Here is a 27,033-nt window from a genome sequence, read left to right as displayed (position 1 = left end):
ATCAAGAGACAAAATCACAAGACTTTGGGTAAAGATGGATGCCAAGCAGTGTATTTCTTTGTTATCACGGTCCCTAATGCGTGCTTCGTCATGCTGTTATGGCTGTCTTTGAGGAGCAATGTTGTGGCACAATCTCTGTGAGGTGTAGCTACGCCGACAAAAACCTGCCATGATAATAAAATCCTTTAGCAAGGCTGAGTGTATGGTGTCGGCCTCTAATCCAAGCCTCACCTCAAAGGAAATTCAGACCGGCTTACATGCATGGATGGTGTTAGGAAAAAGAGAATGAAAATGTGCTGCATTTCACACAGTGCAGCTCACACTGTAGCCAGAAATTGTATCAGTGCTGCTAAAAGTGAGTAAAGCCAGTGGCAAGGGATAATCTCAGATACTGGGGTTGTCTAATTTGCATAAAATACTAAGATTGCAACCTGTTCTCACTCTGAACCCGTCACATATAGATGCTTGCCCAGTATGTGACTCATAGGCATAGACGTTTTGATGCAGTGGGTTCCTCTTTAGTGTCATTTTTCTATGTGCAGGGTAGTCTGACAAACCAACACCAGTCTGTCAAAGTCTTTCAAGTACTGCCCATTTGTCAAAAGTGTTGATGTTTTAACAATACTCCCATAGTGTCCTGTTTCACTGGATCTTTGGAGCATTCATCACAACACTGAGACGGGGCTCACACCTACATATGGATGCTTCTTAAAGACCTTGATGTCATAATTAAACACAGTGGGTAGGAGTATTTTTTAACATGCAGGGTTAATATTATAAAGGGATAAATTTGACTTTGTATGAGGGAAAAATATTAATTGGAAACACAAAGCTTCCAAATTGCATTATTTCTACTTTTAAATGTGGAAGAAATTGCTCTTAAAGGCCTCAGTTAGACAGGGCTGGAGACCTGTTGGCAACCATCTAGCAGTCCCTGGTCTCTAAAATGTGTTTCCTGACCACTTGCAAGTATTTGCTGTGGGTTACAGGGTGAAATCGAATGCAAAAAAGTACAACCCAGTTGCAACCGCTTTAGCTCCTAGCACATTGTTGCAGTCGCCTGTAGTTTGCGTCAAAGACGCCAATTTGCCTGCAAACACTACTCGCCAAGCTGCAGTGAAAAGACAAACAGAACGTTCACCTGAAATATGTTGCCTGCAATGCTATGCCACAGCTTTTACTTTGAAAACAAATACACTCTGTTTCTGGTTGAAATCCCACTATTAAATTAAATTAAATTTCAATTCAATTGCATTCATATAGCGCCAAATTACAACAGCCTACATATTTGCTTATTAAGCACATATCCTGGTCAAAGACTTCAAGATTCCTCACAGTGTTACTAGAGGCCACGGTAAGTATCTGGTTAGACCCCATGTTTGCTAAGATTTTTAGGGGCAACTACAATTATCTCAGTTTTATCTGAATTTACAGATACAACTCCACTACAGCTTCGAGAGTAAACGAAGAGTATTTGCAGACAAGTTGGCACTTCTATGCAAACTACAGGCAATTGCAGCAATCTGTTAGAGATTGAAGCAATCACAAGGAGTGTTTTGCTGCTGCGCCCTTTTTACCTCCGGCAACCACACAACAACTGGTTGGGGAAAGCACATTTTTCCTCAATAACCAGAAGATATCAGGGTTTGCTAGCTATGTTACTGAGGCCTAAAAGAGGATCATTTGTTATCCCATTGCTGTTGCATCAAGACTAGCATCAAAATGACATCTTGTGTATATCTGTGAGAAACAAGTAGCATGTGACAGAACGGCAGAATACATGTGGTAACCAAGGATGTGGCGATAAAGCGCGAGTATATTTTAATCCATCCATTATGTTTTACTACACATAAGAATTTTTGTTACTTAAACTAAGGAAAACAGCTAAAGAAGCTTAAAGGCAAAATAAAAAAGTAAAATTGAAATGTAGAAATATCACGCTCAGATAAGACTCAAACATCCCTTTTCTGGTTAGTCATGTGATGGTGCCATGTGATACCACATTTCCTAATGCAGACTCTGTTGTTGTGCTTCCTCAGTTGTCAAAATAGTGTTCTGAAGCACTGCTGGCACTATGGAAAATGATGCTAAAGGGGACAGCTGGGATAGGCTCCAGCCACACTGTGACCCTGCATTGGATAAGTAAATGGACGGATGGATGGACCCTGAGCAAGAGTCAGCATGTGATAGGAGTAAGAATGTGTCGTAAACAAACGTCTATTGGTGGGTTTTAAGATCTTGCGACGACAGATCTCGGGTTGGCACAGTGTGGAATTAAACTGGGAAAACATTTACTTTAACTTTGTGTGCCAACACTCCCGCTGAAAGCCAAGTGAGAGAAAGAGAAGCAAGTGAGCGAAGAAAAATGCCACAACAGAGTGGCCAGAGCCTCGGCGAAACCTCAGGGGCGAGAGCTGCAAGTTCCATTTAGAAAAGGAAGGAGGAAAGAAGGCGCTGTTCACCAGCTATTAATAATCAATTTCAATTTCCTCTCAGATCTCATTTTTATTTTTTGAATATTAAATAATAGATATTCATTTTAGATGTGTTCCACACCACTGAATTAAGGTGTTTCCCTACAAAATCCAGTCAGTCTGTAACTTTTCTCTCCCCGGCCTGCCGGCCTGCGTTCTCCATGCCAATACTGGATGAGTCAAACTCAAAAAGAGTACAACTGTCTCAGATGAAAGTTTTTAGACTTAGCTGCTGTCATGGCAACAGTAGTCCTACATGCAAATTGTAATAAGAGCATTCAAAAACAAGGAACATGCAGGTCAAATGCCTTGGGATCCTATTTTGTACCACATTTCATGCTCACCACCTGTTTTCTCAGTCTGCTAGGAGCTGAGAGTATCAATCCAATCCTGGAAGTTAACACTTAAGTAATGAATTCAATATAATTTATTATTCTACGAATAAAGCGAAATACTAGATAAACGACTGACATGCTATCCAAGAAATATTTTATCATGGAAAAATACATGAACCCAAAGACAAGTTATTTTGTGCTAATTATGGAGGGTCGTGTCTGCTCTGTGTCTTTAATGAGCAGTACTCACTGCAGCATCTCGTGGCTCTGCAGTCTAGTGACATGCACTCTGTGTCCTGAATTGTTGTCCTGATAATGGCATCTGACTATGGGCCTTAGCATTTACAGCTTATCTGCATTGTGATAAGATCCTAATTTGCATATTATTTTGGCAAAGGTTGCAGAACTGTCAACCAGCACAGTCACTGCCGAGTAAAAAGAACCAATGAGGGGCACTTTCAGTGGACTTGTATGATGTGCTTTTTCACTGTGATGACACATAAAGGCAGCAAAAGGCTTATCTGTCAGCTACCCTTAGCCTAAATAAATATATTAATGTTACTGATACAGTAATAAAGGTAAAGTCAATAACTAATAGTAGTTTATTGAAACTATTTAAGGGTCTGGCATCAAATTATATAACGATATTAAAGTCTACGCAGAATTAATCCTTATGTTTTAGATGACTGTCAGATTTTTGATTAATAAACGTAAACTTCCTGTTCCACCACATCCCAAAGGTGCTCTATTAGACTGAGATCAGGTGACTGTGTTGGAAATTTCAGTACAATAAACTCATTGTCACGTTCAAGAAACCAGTTTGATGGTGTTCATGATGGCATGATGTGTTATCCAGCTGGAAGCAGCCATCAGAAGGCGGGTACACTGTGGCGATAAAGGGATGGACATGGTCAGCAGCAATACTCGTGTAGACCGTGGCATTTAAACAATGCTCAATTTGCACTAAGGTGCTCAAAGTGTGCCAAGAAAATATCCCCCACACTATTACACCACCAGTAGCAGCCTGAACTATTGATTCAAAGCAGGATGGATCCAAGCTTTCATGTTGTTTACGCCAAAATCTGGCCCTACCATCTGAACGCTGCAGCAGAAATCAAGACTCATCAGACACGGTACATTTTTCCGGTCTTCTCTTGTCCAATTTTGGTGAGCCTGTGCGAACTGTATCTGAGTTTCCTGTTCTTAGCTGATAGGGTGGCACGTGGAGTGGTTTTCTGCTGCTGTAGCCCATCTGCTTCAAGGTTTGACACCTGCATTTATAGTTCCCCTTCTTTATACACATACTGCATGTAAATGTCTGTTCTTATTTAATGACACTGGCAAATGCTATTGCAGTTATTGCCTGGAAACAGGAACCATTAAGGGAGGATGTCTTAAATATGAATATAGAATAGCATAATGCTATCTTGAGTAAAATGTATATCAGTATAATGAAAATAATTATTCACACTCAGACCAACTGTGAATAATTATTTAAGCCACTTAGCTCCGTTCACTCCAATTCATTGAGAGCTACCGAGTGTCCTCTAGGTGAACTGCAACTAATTTCGGTGCACTGAGACTAATAATAAGTGAACATGATCTCCATACATCAGGTCTGGTGCTGAGCAGCTTTCTACTTCTTGACATATGTCGCATTCCCTCAAAAAACAGCTTCTTCTCAAGTTTAATATCAGGCCAGCCGTTCACCCAAAGAGTAAACAGTAGCTGCAGTGGAAAACAGAGGCAGGGGAACACAGCTCCCACTGTGTTTATGCATTTAGCTGTGACACAGGTGCTAAAGGAAGCCTGAGTGTCTACTCAGTACATGAGGAGAACATGCAAATCCCAAACTGCATAGCCCCTCTAATAACGTCCAAGCAGGTCATTATACAATACAACAAACACGGCCTAAAGGGAAACAATAATATTTTTCATAGCCAAATTTTCAAATTATGAGGTCAAGTTATCCCTGCAAGGATTCAAACTACCCTAAATGCTCATTTTGCATCAAAAAGTTCCACTTTGGATCCTTACGATGTGATAGAGAGGGGGTATCGTTGATATCATCATTGTCAGGCTCAGAGTTCTGGCTGTATGCACAGCAGCTCCACCTGCCTGCTGTTCAAACCTTCTGTTTTAAACGGGTGGCCATGCAAAGGAAATCTGCCTAAAGGAAGTGTGGCCTCAAAGGGAGATGAGGTAAAACGCTTGTTTTATATTGTGGATGAAATAAGGTGCTGAACAAGGATTTATTAATGGAAATAATGCAAAACTACACTATTAGAATTCAGGGGTAAAATAACATAGCTGGAAATAGGCGTAATAGCTCCCCTTTGAGATTATGGTTGATTATAATCAAGCCCCCAATGGGAAAATAACTACTTACCCCTTACATAAACAGGTGAGTCAAACTTGTACATTGATTTATGTAAATGCAGTTAACAGAAATTGGTGGAATAATGATCTCGGACATATTACACGAGGGCTTGAATAATATCATTGTTTTCGTCTGTAACAACACTGACGTTTAATGTTATTTTTTATATATTATTACTATAGCGAACTTTTCCTACAAAAGGTTTAAAAGGGGCTTGATGTGGTAGCAGTTACTGTGAGGCTGTTCCTGTGTTGCAGGTGTTCTCACTTCAGCAGGTAGCAGACCTGGGCGACAGATGGGGAAGATTGACAGTTTGGATTAGTGTGAAATAATCTCACTGATGTGTGCACATCTGGTGGCCCTAATGGTGTAAGCAGCAAAAACACGTGCATTAACAACACGATAGAAAATACACAGCATGAATATTTTCAAGTCACAAAAAAGGTCCACACGGGCCTAATGCAGTATTTTCACATTGCTGTTCTTCAGCTTGGAAAAGAAAACATGAATGTGGTACGATGTTTTGATGCAGGAAAGAGAAGAGGCTAGAGTGGCACCAGCTTTACATATATATATATATATATATATATATATACATATATATATGTATATCTTAAAAATTGCCTCTAAAGTTGTTGCACTTATTGCCATTGCTTAAAAATTTCACTCCACACAGACTCAAAGCATCACATCTGTGTCACAGGTGAGAGGAATAACCGCTGATTACACTTTAAGTATTTCAGCACTTTGCTGTTTATTTCATCATAAAAAGCCAGAAAGACAGACAGAACCTTAGAGGTTAACTTTCCCTTCATGAAAGGAGGGTGACTTATAAAAGTAGATATACATTTTTTTTTTAAAGTCAAATAGAGGGAGGGGGCTGTTTGTCACCTGTCACACTCAGTTGTGTGCCTAAAACTAATTAATGCAGCATATGTGCCTCATTTGAAGAGAGCCCCAAAGGCAGGTTCAAGCCACTGAGTGCCAGCCTCTAATACAAATGCATCTATCTGTAACATACACACAAGCACTCGCAGTGAAGGTCTGTGAGCGACCTCGCTTGATCAAATAACACCACATTTCTTAAAAACAACGTTACCTTATTATCTGTATTGTTAACGTTTCTTCCTCAGTGGATCAGCTACATAGTGTCCACTTAAAATCACTACTGCGTGATTTTAAGCCTTCAGTCTTAATAATTAAGCAATTCTTACTTTTACTTACTTAGAGTTAAAAAACAAAATAAACAACAAGAAAAAGATGTTCACCTGGATTTTGATAACCCACGAGAGATAAAATCCTCCACAGGTGAAGTGAAGTACATTAATCATCACATTAAGGAGTGATGTTCTGTTGGGAAACCCTGAGTCTTGGAAGTTATTTTGCCAAGTACGGCACACCTAAACATTGTTGCAGACTGTTCACGCCTCACCAGTCTGCAACGTCCCTTGAAGATCACGGTAAGGAGCCAAAGACACGTGCTCCTCGTTCTACTTGAAACCCAAAACAAATGATCTGCTGCCAACGCCTGGTGTCAGGACACCCGCAGGGATCCCACAAACATGCCACTGTTTTGCCAGGTGAGCTCAACCATTCTCCAAACAACCGCTGCAACCGCTCTCAGACAGAATGATGAAGGTTTGCAAATAACTGCCGTCTGATTTAAAAATGCAGACAGATCGCCAACACGTTGCAATCAGTCTGACTCACATTGCACCAATGAGAGCAACTCGCCTGCAATGTGCCTCTTTGCAATAGAGGACTTGATTCAACTGGTTTGTAGCTATTCTTGATTTACTTAAACATCTTTGTCCTCTGCACAGTCATGTGTAGAGGACAGTATACTGTAGACTGTATACTACTTGTGCTGCTGCACTGGCTCTTTGCCATTCTGGTTCTTCTCAGACATTATAGTCAAAAGTAAGGTAACATCCATTTATTAGTTTTCATACTACAAGTGCTCTTTGAATTGCTGTAATTTTGTTACCATTTCTGATAGAGACAAAACTCACAGTTCCATAAAGAGGAGACGATGAGCTTTATTCAGTATATCACAATAGCACAAGGTCCTCACAAGGTCTGAGCTCAGACAGAAAGAATCACCTCTGCCTAGATTTTGCCACATGTGCTTCAAACTGCCTTGCTCCTTAAACATTCTGGGCTAGAGAGACAATTCAGATGGTTCCTGAAGGATGAAAATTATTATTTAATATTACAGTGAAAATTACAAAATAAGTCGATTGAGCCTGTTTAAGTCTTGGTCAATAAATATTTTAACTGTTTTTCCTATTCGAGCTCCTATGGAGTGAGAAGCCAGTTTGGAAATATGCATGTCTTTGGCGTGTGGGAGGGAGTACCTGAGGAGAACCCACACTGGTACAGGTGCAAACTCAATCTAGAGAGATCCCAGCAGCACAGCTACTGTTACACTATAGTTCTCAGGACAATCGCATCTTGTTGACAGCACTTTGCCAGTTTCTTCTATATATTCTATATATATATTCTGTGGTTAGCGTCGTGATTTAAATACAGATAATGTTGCAGTCTCACCAAAAGTCTTTCTTTTCCTTAAACATCTTGCATTTTGTGCAACTCAACAGTCACGCTGAAATAGCTACCACTATATCCTGTTTTAATGACATTAAGGCAGGATGTGAAGCTTTAAGAGAGATCTTGTTAACATGACTTCTAAGCAGATATATGGAAGTTTTTCTCTGCCTGACATCAAAGATTGCATGTTTTCCAGCAGTACATCTGTTCAGATCTGACTCTTAAAATAATTCTAATTACAAACCACATTATCATTATCAGATATTTTAAAAAAACATTTTTTTTTAGCAAAAACAATCATCAAACCAACGCTGTGCCAGTTAAAAACCTGCCACGGTGTCCCTTTCACCTACCAATATGTTAAGTAGTCAGTGATGCTGGCAGTGCCATCTGTCGCTTTGATAGTCAGTCAACCCAAGATCACCTGTGCGCGGCTGTCTGAGTTTGCACCGACCTGTTCCTCATGTCAAAAGATTTGGAATTCTGCCAGAGTTTAATACACATGTCTGTCCAAATGATTTCCACGTTCACGACAAACGAACATACACACGGCACACGTGGAGCCCGGGGATCAAACGCGCAGCAGACAGAAGCCGCTCTTTAAGGAAAAGAATTCCCACAGCTAGCTGCCGGATACTGTAGCAATCAAATTCTGAAGTCACAATCACTACATTTGTTGCACATCAGTACCCGAGTAATCTGGCACACCGTGTCCTTGTCATTTAATGAATGCCTTGTCTCTTTAATGACATTCAAATGTGACAGCTTAGTCCTTGGATTAAAGAGAAAAGTTCTGTGGTTCACCCACTGCAATCCCACTGTGAGCAGAGTGGCCATTATACTGCTGTATTCCTCTCCACTATTAGGTCTCTGAGCGCAGCTCAATTATCCCACTACTCTCACATGCTTGCTGACAGCCGTGTTGGCAGGTGTGTCCTTTCCAGACGTGCTCACCTCTCCGGATTGGAAATTAGTCAGTGCACCTAGCCATCAGCAAAAGCAACTGACATCTTCCACCAGCATGCCCTTTCATTAAGAGTGAGGAGATGGAAGTGAGATGAGAAGAAGAAATGCTGCTGGAGCATCTAACAGCAAAAAGCTGCCTCTGAACTGTCGGCAGCTTTTGTGCATTTCTGAGAAACAAACTGCACTCGCAGAGTTGATTTACCTCATGCAGGTTACATGATGAAAAGAAATCCTCCAGAAAGAAACGGACCGGTTTTTAAATGTGGTGTTCATGGGTGCAATTCTGGCAAATATATTTAAATAAATCGATTCCTTTGCTCACTTTGAGGGAAAAAGTGGCCATGAAGAAGATGAATAAACCTCTTTTCATTATAAACCCTCAGAAATGTGAATGAACCTAGAATATAATCATGTATGATTGTGTTTGGACTCTAAAATATCCATCAAAGTTTGCTTCAAACCCGACTGAACTCCTCTGTTGTTTATGGAGCCGTTTCTTTTGCTCAGAATTTTGGTTGGGGCTTTGAAATTGACTTGTTTGTGCTGTCCTGCAAAATGAGTTGGTATCACTTTAGTCAAGTCTTTATATAACTCTTTTTATAGTTTTTGTTTCACATGAGCGGCTCCAACTCTGCGGGTCTCACGAGTGAAATGACTTCTTACCACAACAACTTCGCAGAGCCAGAAGTGCAGCCGAGTTTATCCACATGCATAATAAAGTCAGTCATTATGTCTGAGTTTTTCCAGTTCCTGGGTCTCTCATTTCTCAGCTAAAGCTTAATTTATAAGAACAAAACGTTTCAACGCCCACTTCTCCAGTCCACTGGTAGCTCATCTCAAAGCCTCTTCTTTTCTCTGCTGCATGTTTAATTTGTTCCCTCCTGCACTCCACGCCTCCTCCCCTGTACCTAGCCCATTTTACAGGGAAATGGACAATCTTGGGAAGAGCCTTCCAGTTCAGCAGTGTCTCGGCTTCCTTTCTCTTTCAGTCACGAAAAGCGGGACATCGCCATGGCAACTGCATTTGAGAGGTTGTAAGGAGTGAGGCGGTCAGCACGGACAGAGTCAGAGGCTGTTAGAAAGCAGGGTCTGACTTGGTGTCACAAACTACGCCTGGAAATACGAGCATGAATTATCACTTTTTTTTATCGTGTTACTGGGAGTCACCAAAATTCTTGATTTTGGAGGGAGCGCTTGAAGGGAGCAACAAATGCATTTCACTTGGCTTTCTGAAGTGATTTAGTGATGCAAAGAAAGTGATTTAGCAGTGTTGACAATATTCAACAAACCTGTAAATTTGAGCATGCTGTGTGAGTCATGCAGGCCAGGTTCAGCTTATTTGTCCAGATGAAGTTGTTCTTAACAAAAACTCAAGTTGCAGCTGTTAGGCTAAAGGCTACGCCGACCAGATGCCAAGAAACTAAAAATAGGACTCTTAGGACTCTCAGTAGTAGCACGATAAGTCAAACTTACACCTGAAACACGCATAAGCATGTTTGATGTTTAGCACGTGAAGGCAAAGAAAAAAAAACTTGAATTCCCTCGCTAACAGATTGGCAGACGTCTGTTTGATCACACGCTTCTTTATGTCACGTTCGTCCACGTGCGAAACAAAAGAAACATAACTGGTGGGGAAAAAACGAATCACCTTCCATCGGCCTTCAAGAGTACAGTCGCTGCATTTCTTTTTCTTTGTGTTAGCTTCCATCACACTCTGCTTAAATCTGCATAGCCTGTGGCTCCGTGGTGACTCGTAATTTTCCCCGCTGGATGTAGCGGAAGCTGCAAAAGACTGTGACAGGTTAATCTGCACTTGACCCAAGATGATGGCCTTCTCTGCTTTCTCTTCACAACTACTGGATACAAGCCAGACTTCCTAAAACGGTCTGTCCTGCACTGTAACAATTTGAGAACCAATAAAAAGGTGCAATGCTGTCTCAACACGAGGGACAAGACATATTCGTCCTGTGAAATCCGACATAAAGAGGGGCTAGTCCTGCTCAGAGAGAGCATAGCCTACCTGGCCCTACAACCTGCCTATAAATGCACAAAACTATCCTTGCCTTTTCCACGCTTCAGTTTTTGTACGCACACCTGCAACATGGGATGTGTTTATGGCAATAAAGGAATGTGTCACTCATTTTTATTACTGGGGTCATAGAGGGGAGGTTGAGTGATTTTTAATGACAGATGAAGCACAGAAATAAACAATGGCCAATAGGTACAGGTTGTGCAGTAGCTGCAGGCTCTGTGGACGCTCTAATTTCCTCCCTTTCTCGCAGTCACCTGGTGTCTTGTTTGCCAGCTGGATGCATTCACATAGCACTTCTCCACAAGTGCTTACAATTCATCTTTCATTCACTCGCACGCAAACACACACTTACGCAAACTATCAACAATGTGGAGCGTAAAAGACTAGTTCAACCTTTCATATATCCCTTTAGTGAAAATTATGAATAATATTCAGCATTGTAAATGCAGCTGAATGGGGCTTAATTATATCAAGCTTATCCGATTTTTCTTTCCTTTTTTTTTTTCAAAAGATGAAGCTGATTTTACAGCTGCATCAGGCCTTGGTGAAATTTATCTTTTGATAAGTAAAGAGAAGAAAATTATGCAACAGCATAATAACAGTTGGCTGTTATTCAATATCAATTTTATTATTTATAGCCTACTGTAACGCTGTCTCCTGGAGATTCATTGCTGCTGTTATTATCTGCATTTGCTGACTCATCAGTTTCTATAGTCACTGAAATTCACGTCATTTTAAAGCGAATCACTGTTTTCCGACGTGCATTGAAAATACATTGGACACCCACATGGGTGGTTAGCTAGCTAGCATTAATTAGCAAATGAAATCGGTCAGAGTTTTGAACAGTTGAAGATTGTAAGGTAGAAAAAAACAAGCAAGCAGAAGGTTTAAATTGGGATTTTGCAGAGGCACAAAAAATGTGATCCTCCGGAGCATTCATCTGAACAAGACTAATATGGATACAACAAATACCTCCAGCTAAATGCTGACCTGGGCTAGTCTCATTACAAAACACACAATGTCCTCGTTTTAAAAATCATTAAAAATCTGGTTTCACCTTTAAAAATGAAAAGAAAATAATTTGACATATAACTTTTGTGTCTCTATATTTGGTATATACCAACTCTCGAGGGGATCCTCAGACTCTTTCGCTGCCATATCCTCTGTGATGTTCACCAGCTAGCTGCTACAGTGTATTTTTAGAGCTTTTTTCCTTAAAAAAAAAGAAACACTCTGCCTGCTGCTGCAGTGGGCAAGAGTGCTGAGAGTGAACCAAAAACAGTTACAGTTGCAGGTGTGACAGCTAAACAATGAACTGAAAGCTCTGCAAAGATGAGGGGAGCATTTTCAGGTGCTGTAAGCACAGCACATGCAGAATCGATGGCAAGCTTAAAGTTCTCTGGGAGATACAGAAGTAATGCTCAGCAGCAGCAACAGAAAACTTTTGTCATGCAATATGAATGCTACTAGTACATACCGGGCTTCCGATTTTAAATGGAGAGCCCCTGAGATGTCTTCAAGACATAAAAATGCAGAGTCGGTTCAATTAAATTTTAAACAGTTTATTTATACAGTGCCAATTCAGATGGCTTCAAATGCCTAAACTCACTTTAGGAAAGATAACCCTTGAGAACTTTGACAATCAGATAATCTCCTTCAAGCAGCACTTGGTGACTGGGGGAAAAAAGAACCCCGTTTTAACAGGAAGAGGAAGGAGTGAAGAACAAATGCTCATATCTAGCTCTAAATGTAAGCTTTATCAAAAAGGAAAAATTTAAGTCTAATCTTAGAACTACAGAGGGTATCTTTCACCTAAACTGGGAGCCGGTTCCACAGTGAAGAAGCCTTCTGTTCTGTCTTTGGAAACTCTGAGAACCAAAAGTAAGTCTGCAGTCTGAGAGCGAATTTCTCTGTTCCTATAATAGCTGGGGTTTTTGCTCATTCCAGACCTTTATGTGAAAAGAAGGATTTTGAATTCAATCCTAGATTTGACAAAAAGCTAATATGGGTAAAATATGACCGCTCTGTCTAGTGCCCGTTAGCACTCTTGTGGCATGCCGGATCAACCGAAGGCAGATATAAAGTATGCCTCGCGACTTGGCTGCCATCTTGAGATGGCCCCTGCCATGTTTTGGGGCAATTATTTTGAAGCATTACCTAAATAAAGTTTAATTTTAACGGTCACCTGGTCATAAAAACTAGAGAATCAGCAGTGAAATCTGATTTAAAAATAAGTGATTAAACTTTAGGGGCGGCACAGTGGTGGTCTCACAGCTCGGGCTAGGTTAGTTAGCATGTTCTCCTTGTGCCTGTGTGGGTTCTCTCTGACAGGTTTATCCCACTGTCCACAGACATACACTACATGTTAGGGACCACTGGTGTTTCTAAAGTGGCCTTAGGTGTAAATGTGAGCATAAACTGTTGTTTATCCCTCTCATCCTCCCCATGACCCTGAGCTTGAGAGCTGTTTCTAGGACTTCGCTCTTCTGGACAGAGATCTCAGGTGTTGGTGCTGGGATCTGCTGCAGCCACTCGCCCACTCAGTCCTCTCGCCTTTGCATGCAACAGCAGTGGTGGCATCTCCTTGGTACATTTATATATATACATATATTTCACTTGCTGACAAATATACTTAAAAACACTAAAGTTACATTAAAAAAAAAGATTTTCGAGGTTAGGCAGGAATCCATGCAGATTATTTACAGGGTGGTTTCTTTTATTTCAGGCTTGTGAGAAGGAATAAATATTGGAGAAAACTTTTGACCTCTGCTTAAACTTAAAAGTCACACAGAATTGTAATTTTAGACTCCTCTGTTCATTTATTTTAAATCAGAAAAATGACTAAATTGAAGCTGCTGAAGTGATTTTTAATGCTTAATGTAAAACTACCAGTAAACAAATCTTATATTAATGATGCACTACTGCAGTTAATTGCAAACATCTAAAAACTGACTGCGGTCTCGGATGAACATCTGGGGCAACCATTCAAAAACTCATAAATGTTAAAAACACATCTTTGAAAAAGGAGAACAAAGCATCTGTGGTCTCTTCAACACAAGTGTTCAGCATCATATAGAGGAAGCAGACCTCACTGCTGCTGAGAGAGGACATCAACGTGTCGGGAGGCTCTTTATCTGCCCCCAATCCCACCTGGAAAAAGTTGACTACATCATGGTCACATTAGACAACATTTTACAAAAATATGTTAGATATCGCGATTAATGCAGAATGTTAAGCAATTATAGACCTCGATGTCAATGACTATGCGTTCAGGTGTGGCGAAATCCAACAGTCGGTCTACTTTTCACTACTTAAATCCATAACTGAAATATAAAAGAGCAGCAGTTCTGATATAGATTAGCCTCTGCTTTCTTTGGGGCATGCAATACATCAAAATAACAAACGATAGTAATTAAATTCATCAAGTTCTCCCAGAAACGTTTAGAATTACAGCTAAAGGTGAAATTCCTTTTTTTCTTCTGTCTGTTCTTGGTTGTTATTTGGCACAAACCAATACAGAAAATCTGGTCATAACTCCCCTTTGGGATATAAAGTTTGGATTAGTTCAACACAGAGTTCTGACCTTTCGACCCCTGACCTAACACTCATGAAAATTAAATCAATACTTTCCTGAAAACCTACTGTCTGACATGTATTTTGCCAGCTGCTGGATTATCGACCACTGCAGGTAAAAACAGGTCTTTGAATGCCTCATCCATGATGGCTGTCTTGATGTAGCAAATCCCTTTCTTAATTTGAATACAGTTACTATTATATTCAAACTGATACCACTGCACTGATTCAACTTAACACTTCTTACACTACTGTGAAAAACTCTTGAACCACAATTCATTTCATCATATAAGGAAACAGACTTTCTTGTCATTTATTTAAATGGTCTTGAGTGTTTAATCTCCAGGCTTTTGGAGGTCTTTCATTGAACACTGGCTGCTTCTTCACTTTTCAGTCCAGTCCTTGTAACTGAGCATTTTAACAGGAATGTTGTTCTTGTTTTTTAAGGCATTTAACATAATCATTCATGCAGAAGAATAGCACCCAACTCAAGGACTTAACTTGTTTTGTCTTTAAACACAACAGATAACTCAGCAAAGAGTCAGTTTAACTTGTCTCTTTAAGCAATTTGAGCCTAAAATAACAAAAACACATATTTTTTCTAGTGCTGTCAGCTTTAATCTCGTTAAAATGACGTTAACGCCATAACCGCAATAAATCTCCGTTAGCGAGTTATCGCGGATCGCCCCGTGCGTGGCACTGCACGGCGTCAACGCATTAGCGTGGTTAGCTCCTTATAGCGTTAGGGCCGTGCAGCCCCATGCACGGGGCGATCAGCGCTAACTTGCTAACAGAATTTGCCGCCTTAATGCAGTTAACGTCATTTTAGCAAGATTAACGCTGACAGAACTAATTTGTTTGCATTCTTTTGTAGAATCTATGAAAAAGGCCAAAGACAACAGAGTTTGAAAGGTATAAATCAGCACCAACAAGTTGATTCCCAAAGAGTTATCAGCTGAAATATTGTCATAATCCCAGCATGGCGTGCAGTGTGTCCGTATACAAAATCTGAGGAAACTTGACAACCTATCTACTGCAGAGAAACAGCATCTGAAAGTTATACCCTCAAAAATAGGGAATACATCAATGAAAGACCTGACACAGGACGTAAGAGATGCATCTGGCTCTTCAGCTGGCTCATCTCCGTTTCACTGAAGCCATCAGAAATGTCTCAGTGGAAGGGTGCCTGTCAAGAAGCCGTTCTTAGGAAAGAAAAACAGGCAGAAAAGGCTGAGGTATGCCAATTTAGACAAGACACGAAGTGAAAATCAGTGGCATTGGAGTGATGAACCCAAATTGGAAATTTCTGGTTCAAACTGACATTACATATGGAAGTGGTCAGGAGAGAGGTTAGAGATGGCTGTGAGTGTCTACAGCCATCTGGGAAACACGGTGGAGGCTCTGTCATAGTCTGCTGGTGGAGATCTTGTCAAAACTGATGGAATAGTGAATGCATAAAAGTACCATCAGATTTTGATACACCGTGCAACACCATCTGGAAAGTGTCTCAGCGGGAGCCAGGTCTTTTTTCTGCCGGACAATGATCCCAAACAAAGAAGACTGGAAAACTATTCCTGGTGGTCATACCAAATATTGACTTTCATACTTGTGTAAAGAAATAAGCGAGTGAGTCAAGACTTTTGCACAGTACTGTATGTTGTTTCATACAAATATGCTGTTGAAAACAGAAAAGAAATGTTGGTTTGACAACATTTTAACAGCTGTTTGTCTTATTGACTCATTTTCAGTTTGACTGAAACCATCATAAAATTATTCAACAAACTTAATTACCATAAACAGGTCAGCAGAGGCCTGCTGCTCTTTTTTTTGTTCTTCAGCCCTCTAAGATGGTCATTAGAAGTCTGTGAAGTGCGATTCAAATTTCTGCAAAATGAACACATGCTTAACAGAAAGCTCGTGATAACGCCTTCATGAATTTGTTCCCACAAATTATGAAACTGGAGCTATGAAATTATGAAAAAAGGCTGCAAATTAGGTAAAATTGGAAAATGATGTGTATCATCTTCATTCAAGTAAATGAAAACAACTAAATTAGGTCTATTTTTGCCCCAACACACGGCATCATCTAATGCTGCAGATATAATCAGCCCTGGCCTCAGTGTGGGTTATATTCCTCTGTGGCACCTTCAGGGAAACACTGTAATTGGTTAGTTGGTGAAACCATTTTGCAAGTGCAGCTGAAGCTCTTCTTTTTAAGCCTATGCTACAACTGACTGTATGCACTGGCAAAATATGTTTGACAGCATAACTGCAATTAATGTAAAATGCAGCCTGACTGGTACCTGCTTCTTTCGTAAGACAGATCAGTATGGCCAACATAAACCTGACACACAGCACAAAGCTGACATTTCCAGGCTGGGCAGCCTGGCACAATAATGTCTGTTGTGTAACAGTAAAAGCAGGCATGCTGCAAAGACAAATATACAAGTTAAAAAAAAAAGAGAGAGCGAGAGAGACATAAGGAGGAAAGTAGAGATACCAACCATGAGCTGCAGGTTCAGTGCTGGGCGCAGTTTCTGAGCACACAAGGAGAGGACATGGCAGTTGTGGAGGGAGGTGTGGAACAGGAGGAACAGCATGCAAATAAAGAAGAATTGGGGTGGGGGAGGCAGGGAGGGAGCAGGGCAGGGGGAGAAAACAAATGACACCCATAAGCAAGCATTCAGAAGACCAGAACATGACAAAAGACATAAGACTTAAGGGAAATCAAAGGGAACCAAAGGCAGTGCAGAGATAAACATGGGCTTGCATTCACACACAAAAATACACTTTGCACTGCACACACTGGACGGTCGACTCAGAGGGGAGTGTGGCTACTGCTCGAGGAGATATGGAAGAGACTATTATCATGTGCTGTTGGCAGCTTTGGTGTGCAGAAATGAAAGACTATCGAGGGGAAATAATTGTGCAGCCTTCTTGATGTATCAGTTTGTGACTTGGAAAACATTTCACCAGCACTTTATGAAGGCAATGTTTCATATGGCAAAGAGTTAAGTAAAGCAGAAACAAAGTAACAGAATTCATTGTTGAAATAACTCTGCATTGGATGAGATACAGCAGCCAAATTATCACCAGCCAACTCTTATCACTTTAGGCTTTTTCAACACCAGGTTTTAAATTTAAATGCACTTTCCTGTAGTTGCTATTCGCGAGAGTGGCGACCTTACATTTTAGCTCCACTACTACTAAATCCAGCTAAAAGGATCTTGACCGGGACTGTGTAAAACTTGGACTGATGAGTACCAGCTTACAGTTTTTTCTTCTTTTTGTGGAAAATGCTACATAAATTATCAGCTGCTGCACATCCTTGAGTCTGCCGTCAGTGGATTTCAGATGCTGTTAGATAAACTGCCAAGCGCTGTCTCAATAGATGTTACACCTGCCCTGCTGTGCAGCGTTTGCTATCAAGCATGACTACTTCACCATTTTGGTCAGCAGCACTGTAGCCCGAGAGGAAAAAACTTTATCAAATTTGAACATTATCCGCATTATCCAACTTCGAAAAATGTGGTGGCATCATGGTAACTAATAGAATTTCACAGGAAAATTATATTTACAGTGTATATTATGCGTAGCTCTTGGTTAAGTAAATACAGACATTTCACATGGCTTATTAAGTTCAGTTGATAGCTGGAGATTTATAATATTTCAACGACTTAAGCCATTGCAATTCAGTATTTGAGATCCATCAACTCAGTGCATTTAGCAACGCTGGCTGCTTTGATTAGGTTGCTTTTACATTAGACCCAGCCAATGTGTAAAACAGAGACAAATCACACCCAGAGCTGGTGTAGCTTCAGTGCACACTGCAGACTGCTACACCCCACTGTATAACTGGTGAGACGAAAACAAACAGTTCACTCCCATTTAAACTACCAGTTACATTTCTTTAACTGTGTCAAACTGCTGTGTGTTTTAAAAGGTTCAGTGTGTTACATTTGAGAAGATTTGTAGTCTTACTCATATAATATTTTTAGGTTTTGATTTCAGAACTTACCTTAACCTCTTTTCTGTAGTGAATGTCTAACATACTGCATTTAGACCATTTGTAGAGAGCATCCTGAGACACTGGCCGTTTATAATAATCAATGAAATTATGCGCATTCTGCGTCTCACTATGGCTATAAAGGTCTGTCGCAGGTGTAGCCAATCAAAAGATAACTTCTACTCCGTATCTGCTCTGCGAATGATCCACATGTGAAGTGCTCGTGTGGAGGAAATAACCCTAAAATAAAGTTTTGTCCCTCCTTGACTATGAAAAGCCGATTATTCTGAAGCTGGACAGTTTTGTTCACGTGTGTCACTTCCAATTCTTTGGTCTTTTCTCTCTGCAGGGACATGTGACAGGGCCTGTAAGGCGCTGATACAGATAGATGTTATTGTAAGTTAGAGATTTGTGCTCGGTGCTAATGTGCAGGGAACAATAGACCAATGCCACACCTCACCTCTGCTGCCAGAAGCTATGATACAGGGAGCAATTTCACAAGGTGAGACTATACGGAGTCCGTCTTAGAGTTACTGAAGTCTCAAAGGATCCGTTCTCCTTGAGTAGTTGAGACATGTCAGTGCTAAATAACGCCCTGAGCCAGGGATTAGACTGACAATGCATATTTGGTGAAGCTACAGCCCTTAAGTGCCTTAGTATGAGCCACAGAAATGCCAAAATAGTGCTTTTTTGCAGTTGGATGCTGTATATAGAGAAATTCTTTGAGCCAGATTAGTAAGATAGACTGTTAAATGTGGACGTACATTACCCAGCTATCTCATTTTGTGCCGCAAACAAACAAACCTAAGTGTAAAATCCCCACCCAATAAACATGCTTGATCCTGATTACAGAATCCCGTCAAACCAAAAGGATGCTGTATTAGTTCTGAAGTGACAATTAGGTTTACACCTTTATATGTTGACAGAATGACATATCTTTCCACAGGAATTAGGAGGTATAAAACAATACCCTGGCGTAAATATGACAAGCAGGATCCTATTTCACTAATTGTGAGTGTTTGGGCAGTGGTAGTTACAGTTGCACAATAGTTCTTTTGATATTGTCTGAGTTCCAAAAGGATTGTTGACAAGTATTAGCAGACCTTAGCAAAGTCTTTCACGAAGCAAGTCGTGCTACTTGGCAGTTATTTCAGGCTAACAAGGCCAAGCTCCTATCTGGATAATGGAAAGAGACAAGTACACGATCAGCAGTCACATTTGATCAAATTTGTTTTAAAAGTGGTGGCTGTGCTCAAAAATGAATCTGAAAATCTTTTCTGAATTGCAGGTGACTGTTGTGCTGCATGTGCACAAAGAGTCACCACATTGTGTCTGTATTTACGGCTCAGTCAGGAGTGTCTGCACTATCAGCAACAGCGTCTGTTCGTCTCGCCAGAGCAGTGAACAAATATCATGCTTATCACATTATGTATAGTGTTGTAGGGGCAAACCCCCCTATATAGTTACGCATTATATGCTCTGATATGTATGGTGTTTGAGTCACATTCACATGGAGATAGGTAAAAGTTTAAATAGCTTAGTGTGTGTAAGTATTATTGCAGTTTTTTTTAAAATAAAAATGCAGTGCAAATCTCTCTGGAAATGCTGGCATCTCAAAATAGGTCTGAGGAGGTCTGAAAAATGCTCATTTTAGGTAAAATGTCATACAGGTAGACAGCTGCAAAAATCTCTGGTAGTGGAAAACGTTGGTAATCTTAAGACATGGTTATTTTCAGGGACCAGTGAGTTTATTTTATTTATTTTATTTAGCAAAAACAGGCGGCTGAGAAGCAGAGGACATAAACTGATTCAAACTTTTTCCAGAATCAGTCCGTTGCTGGTAAAGACTCAGGTTTAACTGCCTGATGCCTCGAACTCTGATCATCTCCTCTGGCTTCTGGAACACCTTTTTAGACTCCGGTAAGTATCACAGAAGCGTTTTTGCTGATTGTTGCTGAAGAAATTCAGAATCCAAATCCAGGCTCTGACATGGACAAGAAAGACAGCATAAATTAACCTACATATTTACTATGACAGTGAGTGCAGATGCATGTCCCCTAACAGCTGACTGTTGCATTATTCCATCCAGCAACACATTTGACTCATGTGTCTCCCAGTTTGTCTCTTTTAAAGCCAACAGAGAGGACAGATTTGTCCTTAGGATCTTTTAAATGGCATATCTCAGCCTTACAGCGTCTCTCTCACAGCAGTCTATTTGGCAAATGTTCTACATGGCTGCAGCCCCCAGAAGCAGGGAGTAATTTTCTATTTAAGTTTTCTGTATTTATGGTGGTGACTACACCTGTTATGAACAGTTTCTTAACAATAAAACCAAATCAAATGTCACACTACGCTGACTTTTCATTTCTTTAAAAAATGTTTATGAGGACCAGAAGGTAGAGGCAGGTCTGCTGTACTATTATCTGCCTTATATTTTCCTAAAACAGAAAGCAACAAAGAGTTGTAGAATATGATCCCATTTTTCTAATTGACTGGTGACATTTCATGAGTCTATGAGAGAGCACGGGGGGAAAAGTACTTGTATAGTAGGAGGAAATAGGGAAATGACTGGTTCGACTATTTTCATTTTCTACATTCCAGTATAATAGCAACAGCAGCAGATCGGAGCACATCTTCCTATGAAGGGTTAGATCAAAAGATGATAATAGCCTCTTTTCAAAACATCTCTGCCACCGGAGAAGAGATTTATGCACTGGTGTTCACTGGCATCCAAATGTAAAATGAAGCCTGTGTCACTGCAAGCCTCAGTCAACAGAAAGGCAGCCTGACCTGCTAACCCTCATTACACTGTGGGTGGCAACCATGTGGGACCATTCAGTATGTCTGCTGCAGAGTGATTGCCTGTACATTTTTGAGCAGCCTCTCTTTCGAGCAGCCCTCTTTCACCATCTCTAGCTTCAGGTCAACTGAGACATCGGCAGTGTCCTCGCTGACATTCAGAGACATGATGAGGACATGGATTCATGACTAGTTGTCATGATTCCCACAAGCCCTTTGGTGACTTACTGTGACACGAAATCCAGCTCAACATGCAGAGATAACTGCGTGCCAATCATAATTATATTGGTAGAAATGCATTAGGGGGAACCCTGCAGTACAGAAAAATGCCAACATGCTGCTGGGTGTCCCCGCTGGCTGTTAGATTACTTTTTTGTTGGATCCACTGACCAGGCTTCTCTACTTGGGCTTTAGTTTGTGATTTCCTATATTTCCCAGACTTTTGCCGTCCCCCGTGGAGCGCTGCTGATAGAGAAACTTGTATCTCTTTCTTTTCAACAAAAGATTTTGCTCTGTAATAACAGTTGAATGCTGGAGAACAACGGAAAATCCAGGAGGAAATTCTTTTCAAAGTCAGTTTGAGGTGCAATAGTATTATAGTGATCTTTATCATTTAGTTTTTTAAGTTTCTGATCTCTTGTTTTTTTTTCTTCTTGGAATAGACACAAATGTAATCCAGTAGTAAAAGTGCATCATAATAAATGTTGTTTTTAGGGATAAACCTTTCTCACCTTTCTCACTCACTATGTGTTAACAGACCTCTCCATATTGAATCACACTTGTTATTAATCTCTGCCTCTCTTCCACAGCATGTCTTTATCCTGTCTTCCTTCTCTCACCCCAACCGGTCGCAGCAGATGGCCCCGCCCCTCCCTGAGCCTGGTTCTGCCTGAGGTTTCTTCCTGTTAAAAGGGAGTTTTTCCTTCCCACTGTCGCCAAAGTGCTTGCTCATAGGGGGTCATATGATTGTTTGGTTTTTCTCTGTATGTATTATTGTAGGGTCTACTTTACAATATAAAGCGCCTTGAGGCGACTGTTGTTGTGATTTGGCGCTGTATAAATAAAATTGAATTGAATTGATAAATGGAACAAACGCCACAACATTTTGTACACATTGGTAATTAAGTTGTTAGTGATTCACATACACTGCCACTAAATTTGACACATATATGTCTACAATACAATTAATTGAAATAACTGTGGAAAAACCCTGTAGTAGTAAGTACTCTAGAAAATATAAGCTATTTTTATTTACTATTATTGTTTGATGTTGAGAAAGTTTTATCACTGAAAATTGTAGAAAAGAAAAATCAAACAACGAATTGTTATTTCTATTGATTAATTCAAATTTGAATTTTTTTTATGTGGCACAGTAAAGAGAGAATAAGAGAACATCCCAACAATCATGATTCCCTATGAGCAAGCATTAGGCAAAAGTATGGAGGAAGAACTCCCTTTTAACAGGAAGAAACCTCTGGCTTACCGAGAGCAGTCATTTGCAACAACCAGTTTGGGGCAAAAGGAAAGAGAAGGCTTGAATTTTAGCATGATATAGGCTATACAGACAGTAAGTAGTTTGCAGGTCTGAAAAGTGAGGCTAATGTGGAAATGCCTTAAACCTGCTTCTTGTTTAAAATGGCGACTGGGGGCATTGCCTGTAGTTTGAACCAACAACTTCCTGTCCTTAGTCTCTGGAAAATGCCAGTCTGACCTGTCCTCAGCAAAGGCTTCTCATGAGTTTATGGGATCAATTTTTAGGTAAGAACCAGATCATTTACCATTTAAGTTTAGTCTCGCTGAAGTGGCTCATCCTCCATTCTCCATTACCCTCTTCTGTCACACTAACCCTCCTTCACTACATCCATGAATCTTCTCTAAGTAAGTTTATTTTGTAAGTTATGATCATTCCAAGTTTTACAAAGCATGATGATTCAGGATACGCTCTTTGGCTAAAAACTAGTGATTGACAGGCCATTCAGTTAGATCTGCCCCTCTCTTGACATCTCGTTTCACATACTTATGTCCATGTACTGTATGTCATAGCACGGCTATAGGTTCAGGATTAAAAAACCCAGGTGCTTCGATCCAATAGTGTTAAACAAAAACCACTAATTCAATAATAGAAATACAGGATTTATTGACATAATTCTGCAGTTGTCCAAAAACATGTTAACATAGTGCATTTATTTTAGGAGCTGTAATTTGAAAGGTTGCAAAACTGTGTTTGCTGGTGATACTTTTCAGATATTGTGGCAACCTGATTACCTCCTGGCCCTGCTTTACAACTTTCATCTCCTTGTGGTCACTATAAAATGCACTAATACCTCTAAAAGACAATATACTCTAACATTAAGAAGCTATGTTGGGCTCCTGACTGCTGTTTTCAATGATACTGAGCACTATAATTCCACTGAGGCGCTCTAATGTCACATGACGTCAATTATTGTGTTGCTATTGACCTTAATCAAATTAGTTATAGCTGGCTGGCTCCAATTTGAAAATGGATAGGAACTCAAACTGAACAAAGTGGTAACAATACCACACATTAGTATGTGACAGTGCATTACTATGTAAGGATGTGTTAGTGGTTAGAATAGAAGGTGGAGGCACATCTAAATTCATAAAATTCCTAAGTCACTTTACCAGATGGTGTTTATGTATTTTAAGACCCTGACAAATGTAATGAATGTTTGTTTCCTTTCCCTCCCCGTGCTGGTTTTGTTGTATGTTCTGTTTATAGTGTGGGTTAAATGAATTGGTTGTCAGCGCCGTTTACGGTCTTTCATCAATTAAAAATAATGCTACCCTGCCGCCTGATTGTTTTATTTGCAGTAGGTACCCATTCATTATGCATTTCTTTCATTCCTGGCTTAGGAACAATTATTCATTTGTTGCTGTATCGAATTAGGCAAAGATTAGCCGTAGTTTGTTGATGGGAGACATCATAATGTTGAATAAAGCAGCACATTTGTGGTTTTAAGGTCAGTTTCTCCTCTCTCTTGGCCGTGACTATTATTATGAACCTAATGCACCCACGGAAAGTGTGCTGCTCAGAAAGTTACTTTTCAAGGAAAAGCTTTCTTCTACCCTGACACTGACAATAAGAAGAATACAACTAGCTAAGCATTAGAGAAAATAAGTTAGGTTACTGAAAAAGAAGAAGCAGTTCCTGAAAAGGGTTTAATAAGTATAAAAAATGACATGTGACTGTAAGTGGAAATTACTATTATATCCTAATTGCGGGAGTTGGTCAGCAAGATATCTCCATTTAGAAATTTATTTAGTGGTGAAAACAGTAATTTAGTCATTTTCCCATGTCACTTTCTAAACCCTGCCAAGCACTTAAAAGCCATGTGGTGGGACTCTAACAGATTTTTTTTTAAAGTTCTCTTTTCTGTCCTTCTAATGGGAAATTGCTAAAAAAAAAAAAAAAAATCCAATCCCACTCTGATAGATTCATTTGGCAGTGGGTCTCTGATCTGTGCGGCACACTGTGGGTAAATGAAATCAACTGGCAGAGCGTATTATGGCCATATGAGTCTGCTGCCTTCAATCTATATACACAGTAATAATGGAATGCCCCTGATAGTTGAAAGCAAAGAGAGGACATCTGGCAGAAACTATAAGTGGGTTGTTTCAACCTGAAAATATTGGCCCTGCCGACGTGAGGTTGGCTTTATCAGGTGAAGCCCACGCATCTCAACGTAAGTTCTGCTCACCGGGGACTGAAATAACTTGCCAATATACTGTACAGAGATTTTTTTGTTGTTTTTTTTTACTGCAGAGACAGTCAATGATCATAATTCTTTTTCAGTGAGAGTCTGTTTAGGGTGCGATTTTCTCCAGACATTCTTTTGTACTTATTAAGAGGTGGCATTAAAGTGGAAGGGAAAATGAGAACTGGTATCATATACACACCCATAAATACCCAACATGATGCCATCACAGCTGAGCCTGCTTTTGTTAAGAGTCTAAGGTGACAGTGAAAGCTCCATTTATTCTCTCTCGTAGATGCACCTGCACCATAAATGTTATATTTATTTATAAATAGTATAAAAACTGTATAGATTTTTCATAATAAGCATGCATAACCTTTCTTAATTTTATAGTTTCATACATTCACTTTCTCTTAGGCTGCTGGGGGCCTTCCATGATCCACTGAGTGTTTCTTCCTCACTCACCTCTTTTCACTCTGTATTAGCCCTTTTCCAGCCTGTATCTACTCCCCTCAGCTCGACTCAGTTTTAGGGTTTCCGTAAGGTGGTGGTGCAGCCAGGGTCCCAAGCCATCCGAGTCAATCCAGAAGTGTAACATCACCAGACTGAATGCCACCGATTGGCCAGTCACTGGCATCACTTGATGACTCACGAGAGTGAGTCCATGAAAAGCAAAATCGCAATTTTTGAAGCCCAACATTGTGGTCCATGGACTGAGCAGCGGGTATACAATCACCTTGACGTCCTCCCTTATTGTGATGTGCTTGTGTTGCATCCAAATGACGTCACGAGACTTTCTGTTGCGTTGCTATAATGACCCCAAACCGCGTATGTGCTACTCAGTTGTAATGGAAAATGATCGAAACAACCAAAAGTAGACTTGAGTTTAGCCGAGCAGGTATTTTGTGTTTATACATCACTTTGCATTTAATCATTGGTTATTATTAATCTTTGGCTCTCTTCCACAGTGTGCCTTTTCTCCCTCCACTCACCCCTGACTGACTAAGATGACTTCCCCTCCCTGAACCTGGTTCTGCCGAATGTTTCTGCCTGTCAAAGGGAGTCGCCAAAGTGCCTGCTCACATCGGGGGTCATCTGACTAGTGAAAATAAATTTGAATTGAATTATAAAAATCTTATCCAGCATATTGACTATTTTGAAAATTGTTGTATTTTCTCCAAGATGAAAAATGAAATGCATTGTGCTGTTTAAATTTATAGTTATCAAAGAGTTAGACTTAAGTTTAACACAACTTTGATCTTGACTGTGTAGTTTTGCCAATCAATATCATATCTCTCAATAATTTCCATTTCAAGAGGACAAGACAAAAAAAAAATCAGGCAATCAAACTGGTTGTCAACATGCAAACAGTCACCCAAAAACCCCCAAAAACCAAACCTTAAATTATCCCAGTGGAACAAAAGCAGATATTTGATGTTTCCCTATTACCCTGTATTGAGTAAGTTCACCTGGAGATCAATAAGTGACCTGATTTAAAGCAAAACGATTGCAATAAGCATTATGTAGTGCATGCAATCACCACACAGATTGCTGTCAGACAAATCACCAAAATGTCCCCACTGTGACGTTTGTATGTTCTTCCCATTTCTGCCAGGCTTCTCCGATTTTTTCCCGCACATGCACCCAAGGTTAACTGGTGACTTTAAATTGGCCATAGGTGTGAATGGTCTGTTTTATCCCTGCAAAAGCTCAGAAACCTCTCCAGAGTGTACCGTGACTCTTGCCCACAGCTGGGAGACAGCTGGGACTGGCTTCAGCCCTACTGTGATTCCTTCTTGCCATTGGGAGACTTCTAATCAGTTACAAATTCACGAGATGTCCCTTAACATACAGCCACAGTCTTTACAAATTACCGTCAACGGCATGAGCTCTAAAGTCGGCATCACAGAGTTAGTGATGTTCTTCAAGATGCTCGTTTTGAAGAAACAAGAAAGCATGGCTACACCCAGCTGTCGTTTTAGCATGACTGATCCGAACTGAGCAAAGATGCAATTAAGGGCCTGGGTTACGACTTTTTTTTTAATTCACTGACTAATTTGCTCATTTTGTGCAAGCAGAGGTTGCAAAATATTTTTTTCTGGTCTTATTATTTACCTTTAAAGTAAATCTATTATTCACAGCAGGAGCATAATTATTTTGCAAAGCAGCACAGATCTCACTTTGAATCAGTCAGGACTGCTA

At 40.2% G+C, this 27,033-nt stretch overlaps 1 protein-coding gene across 6 annotated transcripts in view; it reads right to left on the bottom strand.

Moving 5' to 3' along the window:
* cadm1a (cell adhesion molecule 1a) overlaps positions 1 to 27,033 on the bottom strand; it is a 455,295-nt gene that overhangs the window by 20,430 nt on the left and 407,832 nt on the right. For 3 of the 6 annotated variants that reach the window (XM_005458478.4, XM_003453705.5, XM_019363831.2), the window contains one exon: positions 16,815 to 16,847. The exons of 2 other annotated variants lie outside the window; for them this stretch is intronic. In XM_005458478.4, coding sequence (XP_005458535.2) covers positions 16,815 to 16,847 — 33 coding nt within the window. Of the gene's footprint in view, positions 1 to 16,814; positions 16,848 to 20,063; positions 20,301 to 27,033 lie in introns of those variants that run through there. One more of the 6 variants, XM_005458483.4, reaches the window with a different exon arrangement.

The sequence above is a fragment of the Oreochromis niloticus genome, linkage group LG10 (genome assembly GCF_001858045.2).
Source record: "Oreochromis niloticus isolate F11D_XX linkage group LG10, O_niloticus_UMD_NMBU, whole genome shotgun sequence".
In the NCBI taxonomy this organism is placed as follows: domain Eukaryota; kingdom Metazoa; phylum Chordata; class Actinopteri; order Cichliformes; family Cichlidae; genus Oreochromis; species Oreochromis niloticus.
The sequence above is the reverse complement of the archived record's forward strand: the minus strand, read 5'-3'. Positions and strand labels throughout refer to the sequence as shown.